The 13,450-nt window shown below is 39.2% G+C and overlaps 1 protein-coding gene across 6 annotated transcripts in view; it reads right to left on the reverse strand.

Annotated features, from left to right (window-relative positions):
* Positions 1-621: 621 nt before the first annotated feature.
* atp8a1 (ATPase phospholipid transporting 8A1) overlaps positions 622-13,450 on the reverse strand; it is a 121,929-nt gene continuing 109,100 nt past the window's right edge. For all 6 annotated transcript variants that reach the window (XM_066648822.1, XM_066648819.1, XM_066648821.1 and 3 more), the window contains 4 exons: positions 7,623-7,711; positions 6,734-6,826; positions 5,397-5,488; positions 622-4,002 (listed from right to left, as the gene is read on the reverse strand). In XM_066648822.1, coding sequence (XP_066504919.1) covers positions 3,905-4,002; positions 5,397-5,488; positions 6,734-6,826; positions 7,623-7,711 — 372 coding nt within the window. In that variant the 3' untranslated portion in view covers positions 622-3,904. The remainder of the gene's footprint in view (positions 4,003-5,396; positions 5,489-6,733; positions 6,827-7,622; positions 7,712-13,450) is intronic.

Here is a 13,450-nt window from a genome sequence, read left to right on the forward strand (position 1 = left end):
GATGGAGCCGAGCGCAGAAACCAGGGCCAAACTCCAGTCAACATGATTCAATTCCAAATCTTCTCATAAACAGATTTAGTGTGGGACAGGGCTGAGGCTTGGGGAGGAAACACAGAGGAAACATAGAGTAACATCCTGCTCAAGAACACAGAACAGGCAAATAAAACAAGTGCAGACCAGAGAGGGTGGGACGTCCAGATGGATAGCATTTTTAAAAAGGAGCTGGAATCTGCAATATCTTCATCAGTGATAAACATGACAGGGTTCTGATGTTTAAGCTTGCGCATCTGGGGGTTTATTACATGAAATAATTTAGTGGTTTTGAAGTAATTGGTTGACACGTGCTGGTCTAGACAGGAAATGGGCCGCTGGAGAATAACTGTTCGGAATCAATGAAGATTAATGATAAATAATAGCTTTGAGTTCAAAGTGTCATTACGGTAACTTCTCTAATTTGTGCTGGAAGACCTTGAGTTGAACTTTTCTACAAAGTGTCAGTAGATCTGCAAGAATTAAACCACATGATAAGCAGAGAAATTAGTCATGGAGGAATAAAAGATACATGTGACATTTTTTTAAAAGATTTTTTTTAAAGAATTAATAAAGCTTTTGTTTCCATGTTCAAGTTGTAAAGTTTTATTTCCGTAGTCTTTTATGGCAGTAAAAGACAGAACACTTGAAATTTTGCAGTCCCAACATGCTGAACAATCATTGAACAATGAAGACAGAAAAAGAAAGAAAGAACAAAAAAAGAGTTAATACAAATAAAAAAAATAAAAGTGCAATTTTGTTTTTCAAAGTGACCAATACTAAAGGAAACGACTAACATTTAAATCATTCATGCAGTCAACCACTTCCACAGACGCTGAAACAACAGTCCAGTCTTCCACTGTGCTGAGATCAGTGTTTAGTTCAGCAACAACCAACAACAGCAAACGTTCACAACAGAAACGAGCCACAGAAAGCGATCAGGAGACAAATGCACAGAGGCTGTACTCTACACTAGCCCCAAAATAAAAACACAGATTTCCGTTCAGAGAAGAGGTACATCGATTGAAATTTTAAACAAAAGTACAAGCGTGTATGTACACCCAGATAAATAATACTGCAAACATAATAATACACAGTCCAGAAAGATTAGCAACCACTGGAGAGATTAACAGTGCAATGTGCAACATCAGTCAAGCTTTAGCTCAGCGTTACCAACACGGACTCTTCTGCCCAGTTAAAGGACTATACACTCTCTCTCTCTCTCTCTCTCTCTCTCTCTCTCTCTCTCTCTCTCTCTCTCTCTCTCTCTCTCACACACACACACACACACACACTTCTGCACAATCACTCTACACATGTACAGGGCCATGCAGCATCACAGATCACTGTGATTATGTGATTATACCTGGAGTCATGCAGACAAGAGGCAAGCAGCATTACAAAGCCACGGACATGGGGGTCACACACACACACACACACACACACACACACACACACACACACACACACACAGTAGGGATGCCACCCATTCAGGTTGTCTGCCCCCATAAATAATGAGAATATTCTATTCCTGGACACAAAATGATCAGAATCCAGTTGTTTTCACAGCTAAGCATTTATAAACATTAGATGACTTGTTTTCTACACATTCCTTTGTTTGACTTTTTCCAGTGAAACCAGTTCAAAAAACAGATTCAGATATATATGACCATTTATATGATCAATAAAAAGTATGCTGTTTTTGTCACTGTTTCTTTAAAACTAATGTATGTAAATGAGCTAAATTCTGATTGACGTGTCTAGAAGGCGACTCATTAAAAAAAACACTCACGGCTAAACGGACAGACCGAACAGACAGATACATATCAGTGGGTTGGTTTCATTCAAAAGAGAGTAAATGAAGGTTTTGTTCAGAGTAGGGGTTTTATATTTTTTCTTTCAATCCAGTAAAACAACTGGCAAACAAAGGCAGGATACCTATTAGATTCACCATAGTGACAACATTTTGAGAAAGGTACTGTGTTGGTAACATTTTTAGGCACTAGGCAGCACTGTGATGTACAAAATAAAGATGATTATGTTCTGCAGCTGAACTGATATCCATCTACCTCAGACCACATCCTGAAAATTATTTACTTATTAAAATTTCCAAGAGTTTAACAGAAGCAACCCTGACCCAAACACACTAGACTCATGCACAAAGGATTCCACAAATTAAATAGCAGTCTCCCAGAGGTCAGTTAACATACACACGCTCACACACATGCACACACACTCACAAATACATACAAAAGACCAGTTAGACCCACTCATATATACACTAACTCACATCCACTCAAGCATACAAACACATGCACATGCAGACAACACTCACCACACAACGTACAAAACTCACTCTCCCACAGGGAGAAAAAAAAAAAAATCCAAAGCTTCATTACATTAACAAGACAAGTTTTAGTCACAGGTTTAATTAGGCTCATTCTCCACCATTAGTTTGCTGAAGATAGACGACAAAAAAAAAGAAAAAACAAAACAAAACAAAACAAAAAAAAACGACGTCTCATTACAAAGCAGATCAATCCAAAAAGTGGTAGTTCTCCAATATAAAAATACAAACTCACAAAATAACTATGGAGACAAAGTCATTTTGATACTGGGTGGACCTCCAGGTTAAATCTTTTTTCCCACATACCCTCTAAGCTAATGGCACTTCAAGTTTTGAGAAATCAACTCTCTGTCTCTCCAAGAGAATGATCAAAATCAACCATTCGCATCATCTGAAAGACTTGCACAAAGCATCCAGAAATGTTTGACACAACAGCAGAAGTTGACAAAGAGCTCAAAACAAGCAGCCAGGCACTGCAGAGAAAACAACAGCTACTAGCTCCAATTTGTCAGCACACTAATCCTGTCTAAATAAGGAATCTGATCTACTCTCTAATGGGGACAAAAAAGTTCCTATTAGGCACCTTTGTGATCATTGCAACTGTGTATGATGAGGAATGCAAAAACTGACTGAAGGGACGTTTAAAACATCAAACAAATACCGGCCACATGTGACGTTAAAAAACCAGGCACAATAAACGGATTACATTTGAAACAAAATAAAATAAAACAATTTTAAAAATGATGAATGGTCTATGGCTGAAGGCATAGATGTAAAATCTAAGAGCATGGATAAAATGGGGGAAACATTTTAACTCTTGAAAGGCCAAATTAGATGGGAGACGCTTAGAAGAAATTTTTTGAATAACAATGGACTTTCCAAATTAAATTATTTTCTTTCTTTCAACAATAATTGTGTTGATGGCTGTGTTCTTTGGCGATCTCCATTTCCACAAGATCTGAGTAGAACTGCTCAATACTGCTGCTGCTACACACACAAAGGTTATTCAGAGCATTGCTCTTATTTCAAGAGGTTAAAACACTATCAATTTTAGGGAGATGCAATCAAAGACCATTACCACAAAGGGTTAACATCATCTATACCACCTCCTCCTACAATCGTCATTATCACCACCATATTTTTGGCTTTAACAGTAGAAGTTGTGATGACAGAAGAGAGATAAATCAAAGCGTGTTTTCAGCTTTTCACCTTGATGGTAAGTCATAGATCAGTCCTAACAGCAGTCCAGCTAAAGCCACTGGAACCAGAGTGACCACACAGCTACAGTGTTGCAGTGTGCCTGATTCAAATCTACAAAACTGCAAAATCTTAATTTTCTTCCTTAGTTTTTTTCCCCCTTTGGAAATATGACTCTCTCTTTCTCTCTCTTTCTCTTTTCTTTACCACAGTTCCAGTCAGACATCTCTGAGCTGGAGAAAGACAAACTGACAGGATTCAGCTTCTGCCAGTTACAAATGGTTCACTGACAGCTGAGGCTCAGAGGGACCGGGCCTGAGGGGCCGGATCTCACCACTCATTGGTCCGCTGCTTGGTGGTGTCGTAGGCTCTAATGACCTCTGACTGGGAGACCACTCCGTTCTCATCCTGAGAGAAGGCGTAGCCGTCTGGAGGAGAAGCACAGAGAAGAAATGTCAGAAAAAACAGTCCAAATATTGATAAATTAAACTACAGAAAAAACAGGGTAGGGACAAACAAACTGAAACATGCTGAATTATTCAGAGATGTGCTAAGGCAAGGAGCACATGAACACTGCCATGAATACACTTGTACTCTAAGACAGTGTTTCTATGAGTTTCTTTGACTATATCTATAATAAAATGTATATAGATTCAAATAAAGGGATGATGACATTTGTCCTAAAGAATAACACTCCTAAGATTATCCTAGTGCTCATAGCACTTCAGGACACTAAAGTTTCTACTGCACTGCACACTGGGGCTGACTTTCCACCCCTGACTCACCTTTATGTATCAACTGACTCGGCCTCTACCTGCTGATCTGGGGACGCATGCAAGAGGCCGAGGAGAACAGTGCATTGTGGGAGCAACAATGGAACATGAAAATGATTAAATGTGACTTTAGCCATAGGGCAACAGAGCAGCACAGTGGAACACACAAAGGCATACACACACACACATGCAGATGGGGAAAGGGCAAAAGCTGTGGGACATGGCACCATACGGTGTTGGGTTAAACTGTAGGTCAGCGATGTAAGGTTTTAAAAAAAAATAATAAAAAAAAGAAAAAAAGGCAAATAATATGTTTTTTTTTTCAGGGTAGAAATGCTTAAGGTAAAATCAGACTATGACCAAGCGCCTCCCATCCCCACCTAAAAACAAACAACAAAACAATGTGATAAGCAGATGAAGAGAAAGCAAAGAAAAAAAAAGCAAACAGAAAACAAGCAAACATCAACATAAATAAACTTGCAAACGCAAAACGGGACACAAACGTATGAAGCGTACGGATGCTTGAGCTCCAATGCCCCAGCTCTTCAGAGGGATATGTGTGTTAGTGATTAGTGATGCCTGGCATGTCTGTGTGTATGAGAGAACTGAAAGATTAAATGTCAGATGACAGCTATTACCAGCAGGTGTTTACATTGTGCCAGACACTAACATATGCCACTGCTTTGACTGAGAACAAACTGCCTCTCATGTTACTCTTTTGGCCACACAGTCCTAAATTCAGGCAAACGTCATATGCTCTCGTTTGCCCAACGGCTGCATGATGTCACTGCTTTGATTTCTGTTGTTTTATAGTGGGTCGATTTCTTCCCAACACGAAGAGTGCACTCAGGTTCTCTGGTCAATGAGTTTGTGCAAATGGGCATCAATGTGTGCTTGTGTGTATGTGTGCACCTGCATGTTTATTGAGCAGATGGGAATAGTGGGATGTACATTCATCAGACAGTCTTCCCGCGAGTGTGAATGTATATGTTCTGAACGTGTGCGTGTGTGTGTGTCTGTTGCGGAGCAGAGGTGAGTTGCTGACGTACGGAGTAGATTCTGCTGCATGGAGTCGGAGCGGTACAAGCTGACCGTGCTCTTCTTGAACACGTTCTTCAGAAGCTGGGCTCTCTCTGTCAGACTGTACACACACACACACCCACACACAAAACAGGGAAAAGGAGAGAAAGAGAGATAGGACAGTGAGATGCAGAGGTTACTCATAGAGCTCCGTCTCTCTATGGAAGAGTCAGCTCAGCTGACAAGATTGTTTGAAGTCTGTCTCCTGTTAAAAGCTTGGAAAACCCTGTGCAGATACAGGAGAGACATAAGCCCTTTTCACATGTGAACCCAGGGTATTATAAAGCCACTTCCACCAGGTTTTGCATCATTCACACATGCAGTTTTTAACCACATTGAAACATGTTCACATGTCACGAAATTCCCCAATAAATAGGATGTGACGTCCTCTGCATAAAAGCCAACAGCTCTTTCATATCTGGATCATGTGTAAAAATGAACTCACATACAAAGGCAAGAAGAGACTTCTACTGCCTCTCTCTAAAATCAAGTACAAAATATAGAGTGGTTTAAGTAATCATGAAATTAATGAAAAATTTCAATTTAAACTAAACAAAAAAATATATACAAAATGTCCAGAATTTTTTCAGCAGTAATTTAGACATCACTGCACTTCCCAGTGATGTACTGCTTCTGTTCACACATGAGCTCTCCTGGTTATTTCCTAGGCAGTGTGCTGGCTCTAGTGTGTGGTGTTAAATTTATCAGGATTTCCACTTTTGTCACATTCTTGAACTGTTGAATTACTGTTAAAAACCTGGGTGAACGTGCATGTGTGAAAGGGGCTGGAGAAAGAAGAGCAGATGTCCAGAATATAGAAAACGTCGAGGAGTCACGCATGCACTTACTGATTTTTTTTTGTGTAAATACCATCAGGATTGAGTAAAACAAAACTATTATTTGAGAACATGTGTCAGCTGACTCTTTATTAGAATATGGACTTCTGCCCACCTGCTGCAAATTTGCTCTCTCACTTACATAAAGTTCACGTGGCAGCAGCAAGGACCATGTTGACCTCTACAAAACAGAATCTTCAACAGAGCATGGGTTCAGGTCACACTGACCAGTTGGAAATAGGCATGAGCAAAATCTGAATGACCACAACTCATTGATCCACCCTCACTTTTCAAATCATTAAGACATTTCTTTTGACCCAAATTTCAGAAAGGGAGACGACAGAGCAGAGAGCTTGCCTCTCTCATATTTCACAGTAGACGTGCACTCATGCCTACTAATCAAACAGTGGAGTTTGTTTTACTCTGAGCTGAACTCTGAGAAGGTGGATCAGGGTGTGAATACTTCTCACCTCTTTCCATGAACCACAGCTCCAGGGTCCTTACACAGAGCCTCCAGTTCCTGCACCTCATCCACTAGAGTCTTAAAGCACACCTTCTTTATACTGACAACACACACACACACAAAGAAAGTGTTAGAAATATAGCAATACAGTCAGGCACATTATGGAGTAAATCCAAGTATCTACTTGACTGTACAACAATGTGTTGTTTACATTTTATAAATAAACATTAAATACTGTAATAATTCATTAATGTAAAGAAGCTACTTAACTACACTAAACTAAAGTTACTAACACAAACAATACATAAACAATATCCATGTGATCTATAAATGAAGTTACTCATATTGTCTATCTTATATTAAACATCAAGAGTGTCAAAATACAAAAATGAACAAATAATGTAAAGGCTAAGAGTTCCCCTTGTTCTCCACCACAGGTCACTAATTCTAAAACAATTCAAAAGCCATGAAACTCAGTCTTCACTCCAGTGTTCAATAACAAGTTCTTATTTTTAAAATAACTACTTTTTCTGCCATTCTCATTCAACAGCATATTTAAAAGTAAATGTATACCCATTCTACAGTGCGAACAGTGACCGGTATTTTGTTCATTATGAAATCTGACTTCTGTTTAGCTAAAATTTTCATTTTGGACGATTTCTGTGTTTAGCATTCCCTTATAAAGAGAAAGACACAAAATAAGACAGACTACTGTGCAGAGCATGAGGGAAAACAACAGTTTGATTTGTTTTTTTTTTAACTTGGATTGCTGGAGCATCCCCGGGATTGAACCAGTGATCTCCTGATGACAGGGACAATGCCTAGCTTAATTACTGTTAACACACTTAACACATAAGAATTGTCTAAGCCTAGAGATAAGCTGATAAAAAACTCACACTTTGTAAGCCACATCAAACACCAGAGAGGTGACAGGAATGAAGAACAGCCCCATCCAGAACACTCCAGAACTGAACATCATGTCTGCCTGAAACACATAATCATCAAGGGGTGATATGGGGTAACACAGTAAAGGAACATTATAATGCAAATAACAGAAACATATGTTTCTCATAATGCTCCAGGGTCCGGAGCCTACCCGGAATCATTGGGCGCAAGGTGGGAACACACCCTGGAGGGTAGCACCAGTCCTTCACAGGGCAACACACACACATTCACACCAACAAACACTTTTGAGTCTCCAATTCACCTACCAAGGTGTGTTTTTGGACTGTGGGAGGAAACTGGAGCACCCAGAGGAAACCCACACGGACACAGAGAGAACACACCAAACTCCTCACAGACAGTCACCCGGAGCAGGACTCGAACCGACAGCCTCCAGGTCCCTGGAGCTGTGCGACTGTGACACTACCTGCTGCACCACAATGCCGCCCTAATCCACTGCAGTGTTCACTATTTTACACAACACTTCAGTAAAGACAGTAACAAGGGAGTGATGGTGCATTGAATCATATTGTGATAAAAAGAAAAGGTTTGTGTGAAGAAACTGCGGAAAGGTGCTTGAACAAAGGTACCTGGAATTTTAGCATGTCATGCATAAATATGCCTAAAAGTTTGGTGTAGATGTAGTATCAGTAGATAAAGCATGAGTGTCCTTCTCTGACTGATTATTTACAACATAAAATCTAAATAATAAAGTGTCATATTACTTGTTTGGAGCTAAAATCTGTATACTGCCATCTTAGTCCATTTCAAACCAAAAGGTTCACTCCCCAAAAATACTAGGAAAAATGGGGGTTGGGGGAGTTCTCCAATATTGACTGCTGAAGTGCCCTTGAGCAAGGCACATAATCCCCAAGTACTCCATCGGCACAAAGGTGGCGGCCCACTTCTCATTGCCATAATCTCTATTGTGTGCATGTGTGTTCACTGCCATACATGGCTTATTTTATTTGTGTGTAAAGGTGTTTGTGTGTGAGAATTATACGACATGAAATGATACTGAACTACAGGTGGGAACTGCTTCTCTAGTAGACTACAGATGCAGTTAAGCACAATGCCACACTATTAGTCACAGAGAGTTTTTCAAATAGACCTCAAACCCACTAACCTCACCTGCTCCCACATACCTGTACACTCAACTGATCTCTGTTTATGCATATGTATGTGTGTATAACTAAGTGTGTGTGTGTGTGTGTGTGTGTGCACAAGAGAGGGGGAAATGCACTCCAGCCAGAGAAACCAAAGGACAAACAGTAGTATGAAGGCTTGTCTGTGTATTAGGTAAATGTTTGCACCACACTTTTCCAACTCAAAACTGTGGCTGGGAATTAGCAAGAAAAAGAATTACTCAGTCATCTCTAGTTTTTCAGCCTTCCTTTAATATTTTATACCTGTAGGTTTGGCACGTGATGAATTTTTACAGAAAAACTCAAAAGGCAATTTGTCTTTTACACTAAATTGCATGCCATAGTGCATGCTCACAATGCACGTTTAATTCAAATGTCTGTACGACGTTTAACGGTTAAACACTGGCAGACTTGGTGGAAAACTTTGTAAAAGTCCAAGCTGAAAAAGGAGTAACTTTTTATCTAAAAAAAATTAACTACAACATATTATCACATCGCTTTCAAATGATGGCCAAGGAAACGCTAGCATTAGGCACACGAGCCAAAGTACACCCATGAATTAAATCAACACAGACTGTGAAGGCACTGATGTGTTTGGATTGGGTGAGAAAAGGAGCAACAAAGCATTTCACTAATGAAGTAATTATATTTAAAATCCTCAAACCTCACAAATCTTTATTAGAACTAAAACAATATTTCATGATGAGAAACACTTTTCTGCTAAAAAATCCTGCATTACCCTGGATCAGTCCTGCTGATGGGCAAGGGAACAGTTGTTTTAACGCTGCAGAGAGATGAAAAACTCTTAAAATTAACAAAGTTATTTAAAGAACTCTTAAGTTATTCTAAAGAGTTATAGGAAAAAAAGACCAAAAATGTAGTAATAGTGTAAGAGAGAGAAAGAATGAGAAGAAAGTCAGAGAAAGGGAGAGAGCAATATTTGTGTGGTTCCATAGGGTCTAAGCAAGAAGAACAGAGATTGTGCTATAGGGTGGGCCGATGCGCTCGCCCTGTTTGCTTTGGCTCTGCTGCACTGAAACTATCTGTCATTAAATGTCAAAGAGCACCAGGCCGCCCCCTCACATCGCAATTCACACACTACATGCCTGTGCCACTTGTCCAAACTCGACAGCCCAGACAATGTTCTTCCTGTAACTGAAACCAGGCGAGGGCCTAAAACGGCGCCGTGAGGAACGCCTGCACACACCAATCAGTGTCAAAACTATCAAAGAATTCAGGTGTTCCCAAATTAGCTAAGCTGCTTGCTATTACAACCCAATACACTTTGATGTCTGACAAAGCATACGGGCGAAAAGGAAATCTCAAATGACTGGAAATCAAAATGGCCTTTTCCCTCCTAACATCTCTGCTGATCCCGACTCAACAACCGGCTCTGTGTTGCTAAGCGACACCTGAGAAAACTGCACTTGAAAATGTGTTGCTAAGCGACATCTGAGAAAATTGCACCAGACATTTTCATGTCATGTGGAAATTGAGCAGCCCCTAAGGAAATATTGTTTTCTCACCAGTAATGACACTTTAATCACTTCCATTTTTGTCTAATGTATCAGGAAATCAAATGCACTCTACTGACTCATAGCTATTTGAAATATAAACAAAACTAATACTGTGAATATTAGATCAAAGTCAGCAATCATAAAAATGACCTTGTAACAATAAACTTCTGAAATATTTTCCTGGAATTTTTCATTAGAGGAACGCTCCTACAAAGCAAACAAAAGAGGTGGAAAATTTACAAATTACTGCGGCAATAAATTTCTAGGTGAACGTAGAAATTTTTCACAAGCTAACCACATTTTCCCCCTGCCTTTGTTTTTAGAGTTATAAACGTATTGCTTAACGGGGATTTAATGGTGTGTTTATCTATGGAGAACTGTGGGTATACAGACAGTAAATCATTGCCTCTGAGAGTTTTGCGGTCTGTAGGTCTGCAGGCCACGGTGAGACCACAGCGAGCAGGCTGAGGGTTTGTCTTTTAGATTAGACCAATAAACAGCCCTCGATAGTCACACCATCAGTGTGTTTTGACAGAGCATCAGCGTACTCTATATGTAATACACACACACACACACACACATCAACAAACCCAAACATACATACATGCACATCGTTCAGGCAGATGAACTGTATCCTCATGGTTTCATCTGAACATTCTTATACACACATTAAAACCACACTTGGACAACACACCATTTGTTAATCATATTTAATACAAATATTACATGGAGCTGTGAAATACTAAGCCTCTAAACTTATAAATTAAATGTTAATTAAATGTTATTTATTATTAATATTTTCTTGTGTTCAGAGCAACCAGAACATTAATTAATTAATTAATTGTCTGTAACTGTTTAACCAGTTAAGGGTTGTGGTGGGTCTGGAGCCTACCCGGAATGCAAGAAGACCAATTGCTATAAATATTTTAATATTTATTTACATTTATTTTAGATGCTTAATAAGCATTAAGGCATTCATGTGATCTAACAATTGAAAATAAATCTGAAATTTGCATGTTCATACAGTAATCTGACAATAAGATATATTTAGTCTTTATTAATATATTATAAAGGCAACTAAAATTGTTAATGCAATTTAACAGCAGGAAAACAAAGTTTCTGGTGTGAAAAGTCTCCAGCTGTAAATGGGTGAGGGTTGAGCAGTCTTCCTGTGGACTGCATGCCAAAGCTAACAGAGGTTAACTCAAGTGTTTCATTCTGTACAATTCAACAGCTCAAACAACAGCTCAACAGTGAAGCCTTTTCTCTCTTCACACAGTCCACTGACATTAGATTGTGTAACATTACTGGACAATTAACTTGGCAAAATGTATACAACCTGGTCAAAAGCTTTTGATTAACCTTCCAGCATAACCTCATAACCTTGTAAATATAATAGATGACAATCTGTATAACATAATGGGTAGTATCACTGCTCTCCACACAGCAAACTAGGGTTTGATTTCAGGCTAGGGAAGATAATTATACTAAACCAATTCATCTCTCTGGGCTATATGTTTAACACTAAATTAGCCACTTTACCAGTGTAACAAGTGTAAAACTGCAAGGCAATCAGAACACCTGCCAAATACAATAAATGTACATATAAATGACTAATGAAGAGTTATTTAGGAATAGCTGTAGTTGAACAATGTTCACAGAAATGTTCTATTCTAACAGTCTAACAGTTTTAGCAAAACATTTTTGATGTTATTGGTCAAAATTAAGCATTTAAACTAGTCAGTGTCTGAATGTTTGTTAAGCTGTGCAGTGAGTGACTTTACTGCCGAATGACTGAATGTGTGGATTAGTTATGCCTTGCTGCACTAATCAGTAATACTGTGGAACAGCAGCATTTGGTTGCTCATGCCTGGCAGTGATAATGTAGGTCTAGGAATGTTAATGCAGGCCATTGAGATGGTAAATATAAGGCAAAATAAGACAGGCCTAACCTCTCCCCATTCGTCTGGCCCTGGAGATTCAACATTGATGACTGACACACACGTGTACACCCCTCCCTTCAGACTTGTCAAACACACACATGCTATGTATACAGAATGCTTAAGAAAAACAAGCTTTTATTCCAAGTAACTGGATAATTTCTATATGTTCATTCATCATGACATTTCAACACTTCAACACAATGTAAAAAGCAGCCGGTGTCTTTAAATTAAATGCAAAATAAAGACATGTGTTTATTCTAACTGCACTGATATACATGCATTGTTAATTGTAGGGAAATGTATGCATTTATTAGAGGGATAATTCAAATAATTTTTATACTGTAATATAATATAATAAAATAACAACCTTTTTACACCAAATATTACATCTAAATGACAGTTACCTGTACCTCTCTCTGTGTGTTTGTGTGTGTGATTATTAGTGAGTAGTACAAAAGGGAACAGAATTATCCAGAGGAGCTGACTGAGATTTTACAGACTGCTGTATCACTTAATGCCTGCTGTGCATCTGTGTGTGTGTGTGAGGGAGCGACAAAGAGAGAGAGAGAGATGGTGAAAGAAAGAACAGAATAGGCTAATTCCAAACAGAGCTTCTACAAATTCACCAATTCCCTGATGCTGTCATTGCGAGGCAAGAGAAAAGAGGCCTCTGACCCTTCATAACTTCCACAATGAAAAACAAACACTCGTTTTCTCTCATCCCTCCATCCCTCTGCACGCAGCATGTAGCCTTTGCACGCAGGGAGACAAAGTGCTGGACAAGAAACTGTGCAAAAACACAGATAACTCAACTAAACTATCTGTGACATACACACACTGCTCACAATGGAGTTATTGACTCTGTTGGAGGTGTGTGACAAGAGTACATAGTCAACACTTCTAAACTTAAACACACACACGCACAAGCACACACACACACACACACACATACACACACACACACACACACACACACACACACACACACAAAGCAGAGACCGCACACTTTTGGATATACACACACAATAATCAATGCTGAGGCTCTCTCCCTCTTTGATTTACAGAAGTCAAGAAAATACAGACAAGGGGCTCCCTATCTGTCTCTCGGGTGGAATGTTGTTGCTGTGCACACTCTATGAAGTCACAGAAGATGTAAATTTGAGTCAAATATTAGAGG

This window comes from Hoplias malabaricus, chromosome 17 (genome assembly GCF_029633855.1).
Source record: "Hoplias malabaricus isolate fHopMal1 chromosome 17, fHopMal1.hap1, whole genome shotgun sequence".
NCBI classification, from domain to species: Eukaryota; Metazoa; Chordata; class Actinopteri; order Characiformes; family Erythrinidae; genus Hoplias; species Hoplias malabaricus.